At 37.3% G+C, this 14,925-nt stretch overlaps 1 protein-coding gene across 2 annotated transcripts in view; it reads left to right on the top strand.

The window, feature by feature from the left end:
* Positions 1–14,925, top strand: part of LOC127448709 (netrin-1) — a 108,046-nt gene that overhangs the window by 1,514 nt on the left and 91,607 nt on the right. For both annotated transcript variants that reach the window (XM_051711456.1, XM_051711455.1), the window contains exon 1: positions 1–131. This exon is cut by the window's left edge and continues 1,514 nt beyond it. In XM_051711456.1, the coding sequence (XP_051567416.1) occupies positions 1–131 (131 nt within the window). The remainder of the gene's footprint in view (positions 132–14,925) is intronic.

The following is a 14,925-nucleotide window of genomic DNA, read 5'->3' as shown; positions in this document are numbered from 1 at the left end:
AGACCGGGATGGAAACCTCGTGTGCGAGTGCAAGCACAATACAGCCGGTCCAGAGTGTGACAGATGTAAACCGTTTCACTATGACCGACCCTGGCAGCGTGCAACCGCCAGAGAAGCCAACGAATGTGTCGGTAGGTCCATCTTTTTATTTAATGGGTCAATCTTATCTCACCAAAAACACAACTGATCTTTCTTTGCGCATACAATTTGTTTAGACACCTTAGAAACCAGCCATGATTGCCAAATGAATGGGTGTTTTCGTTTCAAATGCATGCATTTCGCATCTAGTAGCTTATAGTGTAAGTTCAGGACCAGAACAGTAGGCTATAACGATCAAAGCGAGAGATTTGTGTGTAAAGCGCAGTGATTCCAGGGAATGGTTTTAAAAAATCTTTCGTGTTTTAAGAATTAAAACAATGTATTTGGAAGTAAGCAGCCAGTGCTGTTATCAGCCTTGTTTATTTTATTTTAATTACACTTTACGATTGATTAAAGTTTTGCAGCCGATTTTCAAAAATCTCGGCATCGAACAGATTGAGGTTTTAATTTATGTCATAAGAACATTAATATCAATAAATGTTATTTTTTGAAATAAGTTGTAGGCTAACGCTGTTAGTCTTTGCGGTCAGTCTTTTTTATTTTTTATTTTATTTATTTTTATTTTTTTATTTTTTTGCGTACAATTTCGTTTCCTTAATATTTTAATCTTTAAATTATTTTAACATTAATTAATGATAAAAAAATAATAATAATTTCACAAACTTTGGTTAGACTTTTATTGATCGCGCTCAGTTAATTTGATCAAAATAAATGTAAATTGGGAGTTGAGAAAAAACATGTTGCTGTCTAATTTAACATGTTACAGTAAGTTTCTTAATGTAGTTAATGTTTTTTATATGTGCAATGACACATGCGAAATATTTGTTTGATAAACTGCTTAATGCATATTTATGGCGATTATAAATTAAAAAAAAAAAAAAAATAAAAAAAACAGTGGACATATAAGGTGACAATTTGCCTGAAAAACCTTTAGAGGAGACTGAAACCTCCAACATATGCCTATATGTTGTCGTCTAAAGAATAGTGTGATAAAGAACGCAAAAGAGTCGCCCGAATTATGCAATCACTTTTTTCACTGGGATCAAATGCATTATCAGCCATATCCAGTACAGGTATTAGGATAACGTAAGATTAGGCTAAAGTGAAATGTAATTTAATTTCGAGCTGTATTACAAACAAAATACAGATACATCTGAAATAAACAACAATCTTAAACCTCAAAATATACATTTAAATCCGTACAATGACCGCATTTATCTTTAGTCTAGGAGTTCGACTCTGATAAGATTTCCAACTATTTATTTACATGTAAGCCCTATCTTTATTGTTGTTCTTTGTAGTCATTGTTTATTAAGCATTTGTAAAAATGCATTTTGCATATACATTTCAAAATACACAAACAAGCATTGTAAATTATCTAAGGGGGAAACAATAAATAAAAATGGAATATTTAGGTCAATGCGTTTGCAAATTAACTATAGGCTAATCACTTATGGTGGCCCAAAACAGTCTGAAGCACTTAAACCAATCTCTTTTTCAGATTTAAGATATCTGTGCTATCCATGGGCTAAATGTGGTTACCTACCTACCAGTGCTTATTGGTAGGCTACAGCAGATGCATAAAATACTAATAAATTAAAACATAATTTACAACATAATAGGATTCATATTAATAAAATTTGATAATATATTATATACAATGTCTGAAAGAATAAAGCTGGCCCATGTCTGTGGGAAAAAAAGTATCTTTAACCATCACCAACGAATTAAAATACTTAAATGCAATACATTTTGATTAGCTTAATAATATCTTAATTACTATATCTAAATATTTGTAACTCTCATGCTGATTTCCTATCCATGTGAAAAAAATAAATATAAATTCAATGCAATACAACCATAACTTCAGCAGTGTGTATCTAATGAGGATTCACTGTCATGTGGACATGCAAAAAATGTCTCTTCCTGCATAAACAAAACTGAATCTTAAATAATAGTAATCATCCTACACATGTCTATCTGTCATTTTGTTGCACATTTGGCCCCTTCTTATGCATTTCAGTGACTGTTGTGGCTAAGAGTCTAGGAAAAAAAAAAAAACAGTTCTTTCTTTTTTCTTTCTCTTTGCGCTTTGAGCAAATCATACATGTAACCTTGCACTGGAAATGCCAACAGACCAGTTTAGACGCAACTGTTTCACAGGAGAAATGAATTGCTCCCCTGTATCCTTGACACTTTATTTTCACCGGGACTGCATGTGTGTGTCTTGTGTGTGGCACAAAAGATCATCACTCGCAGCATCCATCTTGCTGTTAGCAAGCCGACACTTTGGCCGAACATTCCTCGGCTGTGTTTTCCTGAGCGCTGTGCCATCAGATCCTGCGCCGAACTGAAAAGAGAGAGCAAGAGAATGAAAAGGAGCGAAGAAGTGAAAAGAGAAGAGTGAAGGGGTGGGCAACTTTAAAGCAAACAGAGCTTAAACAGGAGAAGAAAGAGCTGTGTGACACATATGAGCGAAAGCAGAACCCAAGTGAAAACCTTTGTGTGTGTGTGTGTGTGTGTGTGTGTGTGTGTGTGTGTGTGTGTGTGTAAAATGCAATCAAACACCTAAAGATGCACTATGGCAACCCGCACTACCTCTCAATCATAACCCAAATGTAAATATGTATTCCGTGTATTATTTCAGTCCGTGAATCTAACTATCCTGTCTCATTCAAAAGACATTTCACCAGTTTAAGATACACTGGAAGCTAGTAAATAGATATACTGTCATATAGCTCTTCTTTTGTAAACTGCAGGAAAATGTTGAACAATACAGTATTATAAGATTAAGTATTGGAGAGAATGATTTGAAGAGGAATAATGAAATTGAAAAGAAAGGTTTTAAAGTGAGTGAGAGGACAAAAAAAGTGTAGACAGATAGTGTTTAATAGATTGCAATCAATATCAAGGGCTGCAGAGAGAGTTCAACTGAACTGCACTTAACTGATTGGATCCTCCTGTGGAAAAGAACCCATATGAACCCCTGAGTGCCCAGTTAATGTTTCTTTGGGGTATTGATCAACTTATGCCATTTAGAGGTATAATACTTTTAATGCAGTGAGCTACAGTCCAAAGATATGAATGAGGATGGGACGATAAGCCTATGACATGGAAATGTCATTCCATATTTGGGAGAAGCCTCTAAAATATGTATATTTTCTATTTTCTATCTTATTTATGACAGAGAGAATGCAGATTTTTCTCAACCTTTGCAACCTTTGAGGAGGCAAAAAGTGAGTGTTTTAGGCTTTCAGTGCATAAGACATAGTGACCAGAGAGCCAAAAGCAGGAGGAAAGAAAGCTGAAGCTGGAGAGAGGGACTGAGAGGGAAGTGAAATGTTGAAGAGATGAAAGAGTTTGTGAACACAACAGAGAGACATTTTCAAGGAAGGAATGTTATCTTGATGACAGAAAGTATTTGAGTCCATATTCAGGCTGTGGTACAGATGTAAGATGAATAAGGGATATTTCTCTCTTTTTGCTCTCTGAAGAAAAACGTGTGACTATCAGGATTTTAAATAACATGCTCGTCTCTCTGTCACAAGGTGAAGTTTAACTCCCCTAGCATCCCTCCCACATGCCAAACCGCAACATGACTCTTCCAGTTTGAACAGATTGTCTCACATAGTTACTGCATGATTTCCTTGAACATTAAATGCACACTTGGAAGAGTTTTAGAGCTCTCTTGGGCATGATTCTGAAAATCTTGACTGGTGTTGGAGGTTGATATGCTGAAGGCATGAAATAGGTGGCCCTATATTGGGCTAATCTCCCAGGACATTTTATTCATATTTAAGAGAAAATAAAGCACTGTCATATAGCTCTTCTCAATTTTCACAATTTAAATTGAAGCAACATAAACAGTTCTGATATTTAATAACCTATGATTTAAAAAAAGATTTTAATATAAAAAGGCTTTAGTTAAGCAATACAGCAGTGTGTTAAAGGAATATTCCAGGTTCAATACAAGTTAAGTTCAATTGACAGCATTTGTGACAATGTTGATTATAACACAAAAATACAATTTCGACTCGTCCCTCCTTTTGTAAAAAAAAAAAAGAAAAAAAAAGAAAAAAAAAGAAGAAAAAATCGAGTTTACAGTGAGCACTTATAATGGAAGTGAATGTGGCCAGTTTTTGGAGGTTTTGAACAGAAATGTGATGCTTATATTTTTATAAAAGCACTTAAATTAATCCTAAATTTTTAAAACTCATGTATTATTTGAGCTGTAAATGTGTTTAAATTATCATTTTACAGTCATTTTAGGGTTTGTTGACATCACATATTCATGGCAACAAAGTTGCAAAATTGGCTATAACTTTACACAGAAGAGGTTAGCAAGTGATTTTATCTCACTAAAATCATGTTTATACACATTCTGTTTACATCTTGTGTCTATACTTTTGAAAAAGTGAGTATTTTAACATTCAAAAATTGGCTCCCATTCACTTCCATTGTAAGTGCCTCACTGGAACCCAGATTTTTACTTTTTTTTTATAGAAAGGAGAGGCAAGTCAAAATAAAGTTTTGCTGTTCATTGAGTTTAACTTGCATTGAACCTGGAATATTCCTTAAAATTTGAGTGCTCAGTTTTCTTCAACAGTCTGTCCACAATGTCCACAGTATGTCACAGAATATCTCTGTGTTTGTGTGTTTTCCTTTGCTAGTAAAACTGGAATGCTCTAGTTAATGTATGAGCTGCCACGTGTTTTATAAATCGGCGTCTCTAATCTTCAAAGCTGCCGATGGATCAAATAGTCTCACCTATCAAGTGAAAGAGGGTGAGACTGTGTGGTGAGAAAACTGAGATTTTGTACTTTGCTCTGCTGCCTCACTATCCTACCTCACTACTGTTCAAAGGGGAAGAATTACTGTCTTGGATGTGTAGCGGTTTATTTCTTTAATCCAGTGACCACATTTCCCAGAATGGTTATCGGTGTTTACTGGTGTTCAACTTGTTTTGTGACCCACAGACAAAGAAGCCTTCTCATATGTATGCGATTCATGTGAAAGATTTTTCTTTGAGGAGGAGTTTTCATCCTATTTTTAACCTGCACATGTAAAATGGGCTGCATCAAACAAACATAAGCACTCTCCAGCAAATACAAACACCTTGAAGGTCTGAACCACCTGTTTGTGATTGAATGTGAGAGTTTTCCACTACCAAGTGAGCAAGCTCTTTCATTGTTTTATGATAGTCACTCCACACCTACTGGCAGCTTTTTGTGACTTGCATTTGCTGGAGACAAGGAGAGTGATCTAAAACGATGTTTTTCAATTTGGACTCAGACTGTGTTGCACAAGCCCAGTGTTAAGCCCAGCCACTGCAGGGGAACCAGAGATATAAGGGTGCATTGAGCTGGCTGTTGTAAACCTGTGGGGCAGGCTGTGTGTTTTTGAGAAGGCCCAGACCTCCTGGCGAGATCAGTGCTGGCGGAAGGCCCATGCTGGGGCTCTGCTGCAGGGGGGTGAGTATATTTCCAGGGGAGAGCCTGGCTCTTGAGCCGAATACTCTGCAGCAAACTCAACCTGATGCCTGCCAGGTTGCAGTGCACTAGGCCCAAACCAGCCATCTGCATCTCGTTTAACTAGACACCACACACACACAAACACACATACACATTAGTACACATCACACGCACACATACAAACGAGATGGTATGAGCGAGATGCACATTCAATATGCAGGTCATACACTCATGCCCTGTTGTTGGGATGTTCATAATTGATGGAGAATTGCTTTGGCTGGCCATACCTTTTCAATCCTGATTCATGCTCGGTTTTGCTTAAAAACGCCATTACTGTAAGTATAGAGATTTTTATGATTACGTTTTAGATAGTAATTGTCCATATTAGCGTAATTGGATACCAAAGCTGATTGTAAATGTGTCAAAACAATTTATTCATCAGTCTTACAAAGTTCAACTTTGTCCAAAGAACTGTCTCCCCATTTTGCCATATGTTACCCTGCCCAGTACATCTGTAGTCAGAATGCTTGAAGATTGTTTTGAAATACAATGATCTGGCTTGTTATGCATGGACACATTGACAGCTGCAGACCAGTTTATGAATGTAATACATTGACTGGTACAAATATCTTAGGGAGAGCAATTGCTCCTGAACAGAGAATACCGAGCCATGTTTCTTATTAGAGCAGAGTCCTGTTGGGACTGACATTAAAAGCATTTGTTTTTCTGACACTATTCCAACACTGAGGAGAATATTTGACAGTGCAGAAGATACAGCTTATTTTAATCATCATATGATTCACAAGAATCTGAGGCAGGAATAAAAAATTAATGTCAACACATGATTTGGAATGCTTCAGGTGTGGTTGGATATGCATGGTTTAATATAGAGAGGAATGCAAGAGGCATGGAGTATTCAGCCAAATATTCAACATTTCTCCATTTGAAATAATATCAGACTGGTTATGATTTTGACTTTTTGGATTTGAAATACTTTGTACTTTTAGCCTTTATTTTCTGTAATATCTGTGTTGAATCAGCTTACATTACTCATTAAAATATGAAATTCTGCAAAGAGAAACTGGGAAACTGATTTGGATTGTGAAATCTCAGACCATCCTTACAGATTTGGTTGCCAGATAAGATATTTATGACACAAAAATTATGCCCAAATATGTCAATGTTTTGCTGCATTTTAACTGTAAACAAAATGAGTCATGCAAAATGAACCAAACAACTGCAGTTCTTCTATTTGCCTTTTGGTGAATCAATACTGACATAGCTCAATCCTGCAATCGTACAGCAAGACAAAATTTTAGGAAAAAGGGCCAACATTTTCAAAACATCTTCAACATTGCAAAGGATATGCTAATAGGCACGACTAAACTGCATGGTTGAGACTGCGTAGTCGCCATTTCAGCTGACTTTCTCTGCCTCCCCTAGGCAAAACATGCATTTTTGAGGCTTTCGATTGATATTACTGGTCTGATACATAATGGAATACAGATTCCTTTTACAATCCCATGAAGACGAAATCTTGAGCTTGGTTCTGAAAGAGAGAGAATTTGGAAGGATGGGGTTGAGCAGTGGATTTTGAGTTGCTTCGACTCCAAACTGCCTCTCCCACACACTCAACAACTTGACTTCATCATGGCCACATTTCATCATTTCAGGCAGGTTCATGTTAACACCTCACAGATCCAGAGCTGTTTCTGAGGAACACAGAACATGTCATCCCTCATTGTCTGCATTGTTAATATGATGCAGAAATAACAGTCTCTACATCTCTGACGGGAACCAGCTGAGAATAAATTGCATGACTTTCACAATGCAAACACTGTGTGTCCTGCCTAGAAGTATGGACGAAACTGCAGGTGTTCATGCAGCAAAGTGAATAAAACTGACTCAAAATTTGTAGATAAAATTTGTTTATTGGTGACCTCAACAAATGTATCCTCAACCACATTTTTATATTTTGCCTTTTTGCCACCTTTATTGATAACGTATTAGAAGATAGGAAGTAATGGGGAGATGAATAGGGGAATTGGACTTGGGAAATGGACCGAGTCTGGCTAGCAGTGCCTGCATGAGCGCCACATCAGAACACGTTTGCTAGCCACTAAACAACGGCCAGACATAACCATCTTTATATTCATTCAATAACATAATTGCAACCATTACATGTTTTGGATTTAGGTGTGTCTTAATTTGATTCTGGCTCATCTTTACAATTTCACACAAACTAAGCTGTGTATTTTACAGCTAAAAGGATCACTATCTCATACAATGAGGTCCAAAAGTCCAAGACTATTTTAAAAATTGGTGATTTCAATTAACTAAATTAATTAATTTAAACCTAGAAATTAATAGACAGTTTTAGGATTTGGAATATTTCAAAACAAAGAAATTATGTAAAATGAGGGTCAGCATGATGTAAAATTAGCGTAATCAGTTGTAAGCAAATTCATGAAAGTAACCATGTTAACTCTAAAAAAGGTCATATTCCAAGGAAAGTTTTAGAAAATGCTCTGATCATACTGGGATAACATGCATCTTAGACTTTTGGACCCCACTGTATATCATACTGTTGTGTAATTTATTGGCTGTTTCTGCATGAGCCTCAGGGGTAGACACAGTTGACTTGACTGTTGATGGCATTAACACCTCTCTTAAATCATAGCACTGCAGTGCTTTTCAGACTCACCCTTGTTGATACCTGTTTCCTCAGTCAGCGCCAGCTGCCGTTGTTTATAGTAGGCACAGAAGAGGATTGTCTGCTCGCCTATTGATGTCTGGCCCTTGGGGTGAAGAAACAGCTAAATGAATTAATTGAGCCTTTTATTCTGTAGTGAAAGTTTGTGTCAGCCTCTCTCAGCTGTGGTTTGGCAAAACACAGGACTAAATGAGAGATGTTAAGAAGATTCAGTGAAACAGATGATTGTGAGCAATTGAGCAATTTTACTTTTTGGCACAAAAAGTGAGTAGTAATAGTGAGTTTTCCTTTTTACAAATGGAGGCAGACAAAAGTTTGATCATGGCTGATTTAACTGCAGTTGTGTTGAAAGTAATTCTGTTTTACTAATTTAGGTTGTATGTCATTTATATTTCATATCTATGCCTCACACAACCATTATAGACCTATCACACTGCAGAACAAAATCAGTGACAGTTCTTTCCAGGTAACATGTAAGCACAAGAACAGGGTTTCTTCAGAGCTCCATCACCACTGTCTGCCAGAGTAAACATCAGCCGGATATTTCCATTTAGTCTGCCAGGAGAATGTACTGCTGAGATTATAGCCAGGGATGAGACCGCTGAACAGAGTGAAGAGCTCATCACAAACATCTGTACCTCTATGTCCAAAACCAAATGCTTGTGGTCCCAAAAATTTAGCTAAGAGAATGGTTTAGGGAAAATAATCTTTAAAGTGACAATTCAACCAAAAATGAAAGTTCTGCAATCATTTACTTACTTTCTTTTGTGAAAAACCAAAGGAGAACTTTGGAAGAATCTTAGCTGCTCTCTTTCTTACAGTGAAAGTGAATGGGGACTAGGGGCTGTCAAGCTTAAAAAAAAAAAAAAAGGATAAAGCACCATGAAAGCATAATAGAAGTAGTTCATATGACTTCTGAAGCCAAACAATAGCTTTTTGTAAAGAACAGACTGAAATTTAAGTCGTAACTGAAATGTTTGCTTTGCAGCCATGGTCACCATTCACTTTCATTGTGTAGAAAGCAGGATCTTTGACATTAAGCTGTAAATATCTCATTTTGTGTTTCACAGATGAAGAAGAAAGTTAATTTGGGTTTCAAAAGACATGAGGCTGAGTAAATGATGACAGAGTTTTCATTTTTGGGTGAACTGTCCTTTTAAAGTTGCAGTGAAGTGCCTTGACCAGTGCAGTTATAGGGCGCTTCTCAATCGGAAGGCTGAAGCCTCGTTAGGCTGTATATTTCGGCTGCATGTCATCAAGCATCATTGAAGGCCATCTCAGTTGTGAGTACACTTGGAAGGCAGCCTCGTTTTGCAGACTTTGTTTGCCATATTTTGGAGGATGCATCCAAAATGTATCCTTTGTGGCCTTCAATCACCCACAATCCTTTGCACATGTTCCAAATTATTTTTAAAAAGGGCGGAAAACTAGTCATGTGACCGCAGAGGTGGAAACCTTTTTTCTCTCTCCAAGTTTTTATTTGCATTTGCAGCAATGACTAGAAAGTAAAAAACTGGAAGTTGTTTAGACAATACAACAAATTAGAAGATACAAAGCACCAAAAAAAAAATAAAATTAATAAAAGGGCAATCAATAAAAAAGTATTTAAATTTTAAGAAATGTATTATAAGGGGGCCTGGGTAGCTCAGTGGTAAAAGACGCTGGTTACCACCCCTGGAGTTCGCTAGTTCGAATCCCAGGTCGTGCTGAGTGATTCCAGCCAGGTCCAACCAACCAAATTGGCCCGGTTGCTAGGGAAGGTAGAGTCACATGGGGTAACCTCCTCGTGGTCACTATAATGTGGTTCGTTTTCTGAGGGGCACATGGTGAGTTGAGCGTGGATGCTGTGGTGGATGGTGTGAAGCCTCCACACATGCTATGTCTCCGTGGCAACGCACTAAACAAGCCACATGATAAGATGCGCGGGTTGGCAGTCTCAGACGTGGAGGCAACTGGGATTGAGGCGAATCACTACACAACCACGAGGACTTAAAAAGCGCATTGGGAATTGGGCATTCCAAATTGGGTGAAAAAGGAAAAAAAAAAAAGTATTATATATGAGGGTCTGGGCAGCTAGTATTGACACTGACTACCAGTCCTCAAGTTTGAATCCAAGGCATGCTGAGTGACTCCAGCCAAGTCTCCTAAGCAACCAAATTGGCCTGGTTGATAGGGGGGGATAGAGTCACATGGGGTAACCTATTCGTGGTCGCTATAATGTGTGGTTGTCACTCTCGGTGGGGTGTGTGGTGCGTGGATGCCGTTGAGAATAGCATAGGCCTCCACACGCGCTACGTCTCTGCGGTAACACCCAACAAGCCACGTGATAAGATGCGCAGATTGACGGACTCAGACGCGGAGACAACTGAGATTCTTCCTCTGCCACCCGGATTGAGGCAAGTCAGTATGCCACCAAGAGGACTTAGAGCGCATTGGGAATTCCACATTGGGGAGAAAAGGGGAGAAATTGTTTTTATTATATAAAGGCTTTTTTTGAGTGACTAGCTTTGTGAATAACAAATTTTGCTGAAATAATTTAGAGATTAAGGACACATTTCTCATTTTCTAAAGTATATGGATTTTCTAAACAAAGTAAAATATCACATGGTTCTAAGCATATGGTTTGCCATGCACACTTACCAGACCATCTCATTCTAGCACTGATTGCTAAGGAGTCTAGCCTACAGCCTCCGAAGGTCTGGTCTAGGAAGGACACAGCCTAACTAGGCTGCAGCCTTCCGTTTGAGTGGCACCCATATTTTGTGTTTTGATGTATTTCCTACTGAAACAGGGAGTGGGGGCAGGACATGTCGAACGGCTCGTCCTTTTTTTAAATAGCCAATAGGCTTTAGTTTACATCACAGCCCGCCAAAGCCACACACTCATATACCCCTTCCACTGTGCTTCTCATGCCAGAGCCAGTTACCAGGGAAACAAGCAAGTAAAAGATCACACTATTTCAACGTTTTAAATCACAATACACAAAATATAAAGAATAAAAAACACTTACTTCTACTGTACAGCCCAAGACATCTCTGAAAAATACCTGCATTAAAAACTCATGCCATTTCCTCTGCATCAGACTTACGTTTCGTCTGCATCTGACTCAAGTGATTCGACTCAAGGGATTACCTCTGGAAACATTCAGAGGTGAAATGCCTCGATCACAACCACAAGTTTGTCGTTATTCCTCCTTCGAAATGAAAACATTCAATCCAGCGGGACTGTAACCGAGGTAGTATGTGGTAGGGAACAGGGTTTTTTGAGGGAAACAGCCACAAATACACCTCGTTACTATCCCTGCATTTGCTGCTTCTACACCAGGTTTGTGTACCGGTATGTGACAGACCACATGTTGCAGGGGCGGGATTAAAATTGACTAAACACGTTTGGCTTTTAGCTTTGCTGCCGAGAGGTCATACATACATCAGCAGAGAAGAGCCAGTCATATCAGTGGAAGAGCAAGTTATTACATTCTGATTAAAGATTAAAAATATTTATATATATAAAAAATACTTAGATGAATCATACACAATTAGACCAGTTACATGCATAAAGACAATAAATAGGGTAATTTTTTTATTTCATGCCGACTTAAAGAGGATGTGAGAGGCATGAGAGGACACAATAGAAATTGTAAGAAAAATATATTTTTGTCTTTGCAAAGTCCCTTTTTCAGTTCTAACGTAGATGACACAGTCTGGAGGGAGAGATTCCCTGGTCTTTCCTTATGAGGTGAAATGCAGGTCTGCTGGTGCTCTGGATTCATGGCCATCATGTTGGCGGCAGTTTTGAAGCTAGTTAAAGTGTCAGTACACTGTTAACATAGATCAAAAACAGAGCTGTAAATGGTGGAGAAACACTGACACATTCCATGAGTGCTGCTCGCCGTGAACCGGTTCTCTCAACTTTCATTCTCCTTGATGAACACCGTTGCCCTGGTAAAGTTTCTGATTTAATGATCTCAGCTTAGGGTGGTTCCTGTGAGGAGGGCAAGTGTTTGGGCTGGAATCTAAGCCAAGCCAAACATACAGTATAATGGAAATGAGCACATAGAGGCTGAGAGAATAAGAGAGATAACGATAGAAGGGATTGTTCAATTGTGATACAATGATACAATTATAATAACACTGATACCAATTTTAGAGAGGGAAAATTCACAGATTACCGATATGGTGGCCGATATATTTAATTTTTGAGCTGGAATGAAAACAGACCTTATCTATGTAGATTTTTCACCGATTTTGCACCGATATGACAATGCAAATATACTCGGAAGGATGCTTTCTTAAACAAATATTTTTATCAAAGAATATTTGACATATTATTATTATACATTGTCAACAAATTCTAGAAATGAACACTGAGAAAATAAAGAATAAATAAAAATACAATAAATAGCTTAATAATCATCAGTACTGTATGTTTAGTATGTCAATTGCTGACCATTTAAATAAAGAATAAATAAAAATACAATAAATAGCTAAATAAACATCAGTACTTTTTAGTATCAGTCAAATACTGACCATTAAAATAAAGAATAAATAAAAATACAATAAATAGCTAAATAAACATCAGTACTATATGTTTAGTATCAGTCAAATGCTGGCTATTAAAATAAAGAATAAATAAAAATAAAACATATAGCTAAATAAACATCAGTACTGTTTAGTATCAGTCAAATGCTGACCATTAAAATAAAGAATAAATACAAATAAATTAAATAGCTAAATAAACATCAGTATTACTGTTTAGTATCAGTCAAATGCTGACCATTAAAATAAAGAATAAATAAAAATAAAATAAATAGCTAAATAAACATCAGTATTACTGTTTAGTATCAGTCAAATGCTGACTATATTAATACTGCTGAGTCAAGATAAACAGCAGCAGCTGTGTTACACTGTATTCTGCTATACAAGTTTAGGGGAAACTTTCAACGGTGGAAAACCAGACTTTTAAATATTACATTTTATAAATGACATGACTGGAATTGTTCGGTTGAAGGGGGTTCCAAACTGTGAATCCTAAACAAAACAGTTTGGTGAATACATGTTTACTCATTAGCTTCCATTCAGCTGACAACAATGAAAGTAGCTACGTGATTAGCTAGTTAGCTATAAGCTCATTGTCACGGGGAGTGAAAGACTGACATTGTTTATTTTACTTTCCAGCATTGTGTCTCACCAACTAGGTAATAACATAGCGTGAAATCAATACTCAACAGACACAATCTACCACCGCACCACTGTCTGAAAAAGATGCTCTGATGTTTACCTTTCAATCTGCTACATTACTGACTGCACTGACAAACTATAGCTGGCCATCAGACATGAGTGACATGGTTGTCAGGGACAAGGTTAACGTTATATTAGTTCTATTAAAAAGGGACAATGATGGGGTCATTGTTTATTAAGTTTCCAGTATGTATTTAACAAACTAGTTAACAACTTACCGTGATGACACCACTGAACTCTGCCCTGTCTGCTCTGTAAACAATGGAGATGGAGCACACTCTGCTGGACAAACTACGCTATGACACCAATTCTAAAGCATTGTTTTCTGCATTATATTTTCTGAAAAAAAGTTTTCATATCGGCGCAAATCGGTAAAATGTACGCCGATACCGACATATCGGTAAAAGGCTAATATCAGCCGATAATATCAGCTGGGTACTAATCTAAACATGGGTGATCCTTCAGTTAGGGAAATGTTTTGTCCCCTAGGATGTTTTTAAAGAAAGATCATATTTGAATGCTTAAAAAAAAACAAATCTATTTACTTTTAGATTAAGGATAGATTATTTTCTAGATTATATTTTCCTAATTTTAAGAGTTGGAGCATGTCCACTTTATAAAAGGTTTTCATTCTGTTGAACTTATTCATCTGAACTTAAAAAATAAAAGATTTCCATTCAAATTTTAATTATGCATACATTTTTTTTATTATTGTTTTTAACAAAGAATCACTGTCTCTAGTAGCCTACTTCTGTCATTACCAGCAAACCAAGCATATTAGAGAACAATTGAGTTTTCCACAAAAAAAATTATATATATATATGTTGTGTGTGAAAATCCAGGAGATCAGCAGTTACAGAAATACTCAAACCAGCCCATCTGGCACCAACAATCATCCATGCGATTATCTAATCAGCCAATCGTGTGGCAGCAGTGCAGTGTATAATATCATACAGATACGAGTCAGGAACTTCAGTTAATGTTCACATCAACCATCAGAATGGGGAAAAATGTGATCTCAGTGATTTGGACCGTGGCATGATTGTTGGTGCCAGCCGGGCTGGTTTGAATATTTCTGTAACTGCTGATCTCCTGGGATTTTCAATCACAACAGTCACTAGAATTTACTCAGAATGGTGTCAAAAACAAAAAACAGTTCTGCAGATGGAAATGCCTTGTTGATGAGAGAGGTCAACAGAGAATGGCCAGACTGGTTCGAACTGACAAAGTCTACGGTAACTCAGATAACTGCTCTTTACAATTATGGTGAGAAGAATAGCATCTCATAATGCAATTCTGAGATGCGGGTCGGCGCTGTTCTGGCGGCACGAGGGGGACCTATACAATATTAGGCAGGTGGTTTTAATGTTGTGGCTGATCGGTGTATATAGTGTATGTAAATATA

Source organism: Myxocyprinus asiaticus, chromosome 12 (genome assembly GCF_019703515.2).
Source record: "Myxocyprinus asiaticus isolate MX2 ecotype Aquarium Trade chromosome 12, UBuf_Myxa_2, whole genome shotgun sequence".
NCBI classification, from domain to species: Eukaryota; Metazoa; Chordata; class Actinopteri; order Cypriniformes; family Catostomidae; genus Myxocyprinus; species Myxocyprinus asiaticus.
Note: the sequence above shows the minus strand (reverse complement) of the source record. Positions and strands in the feature narration are given on the sequence as shown.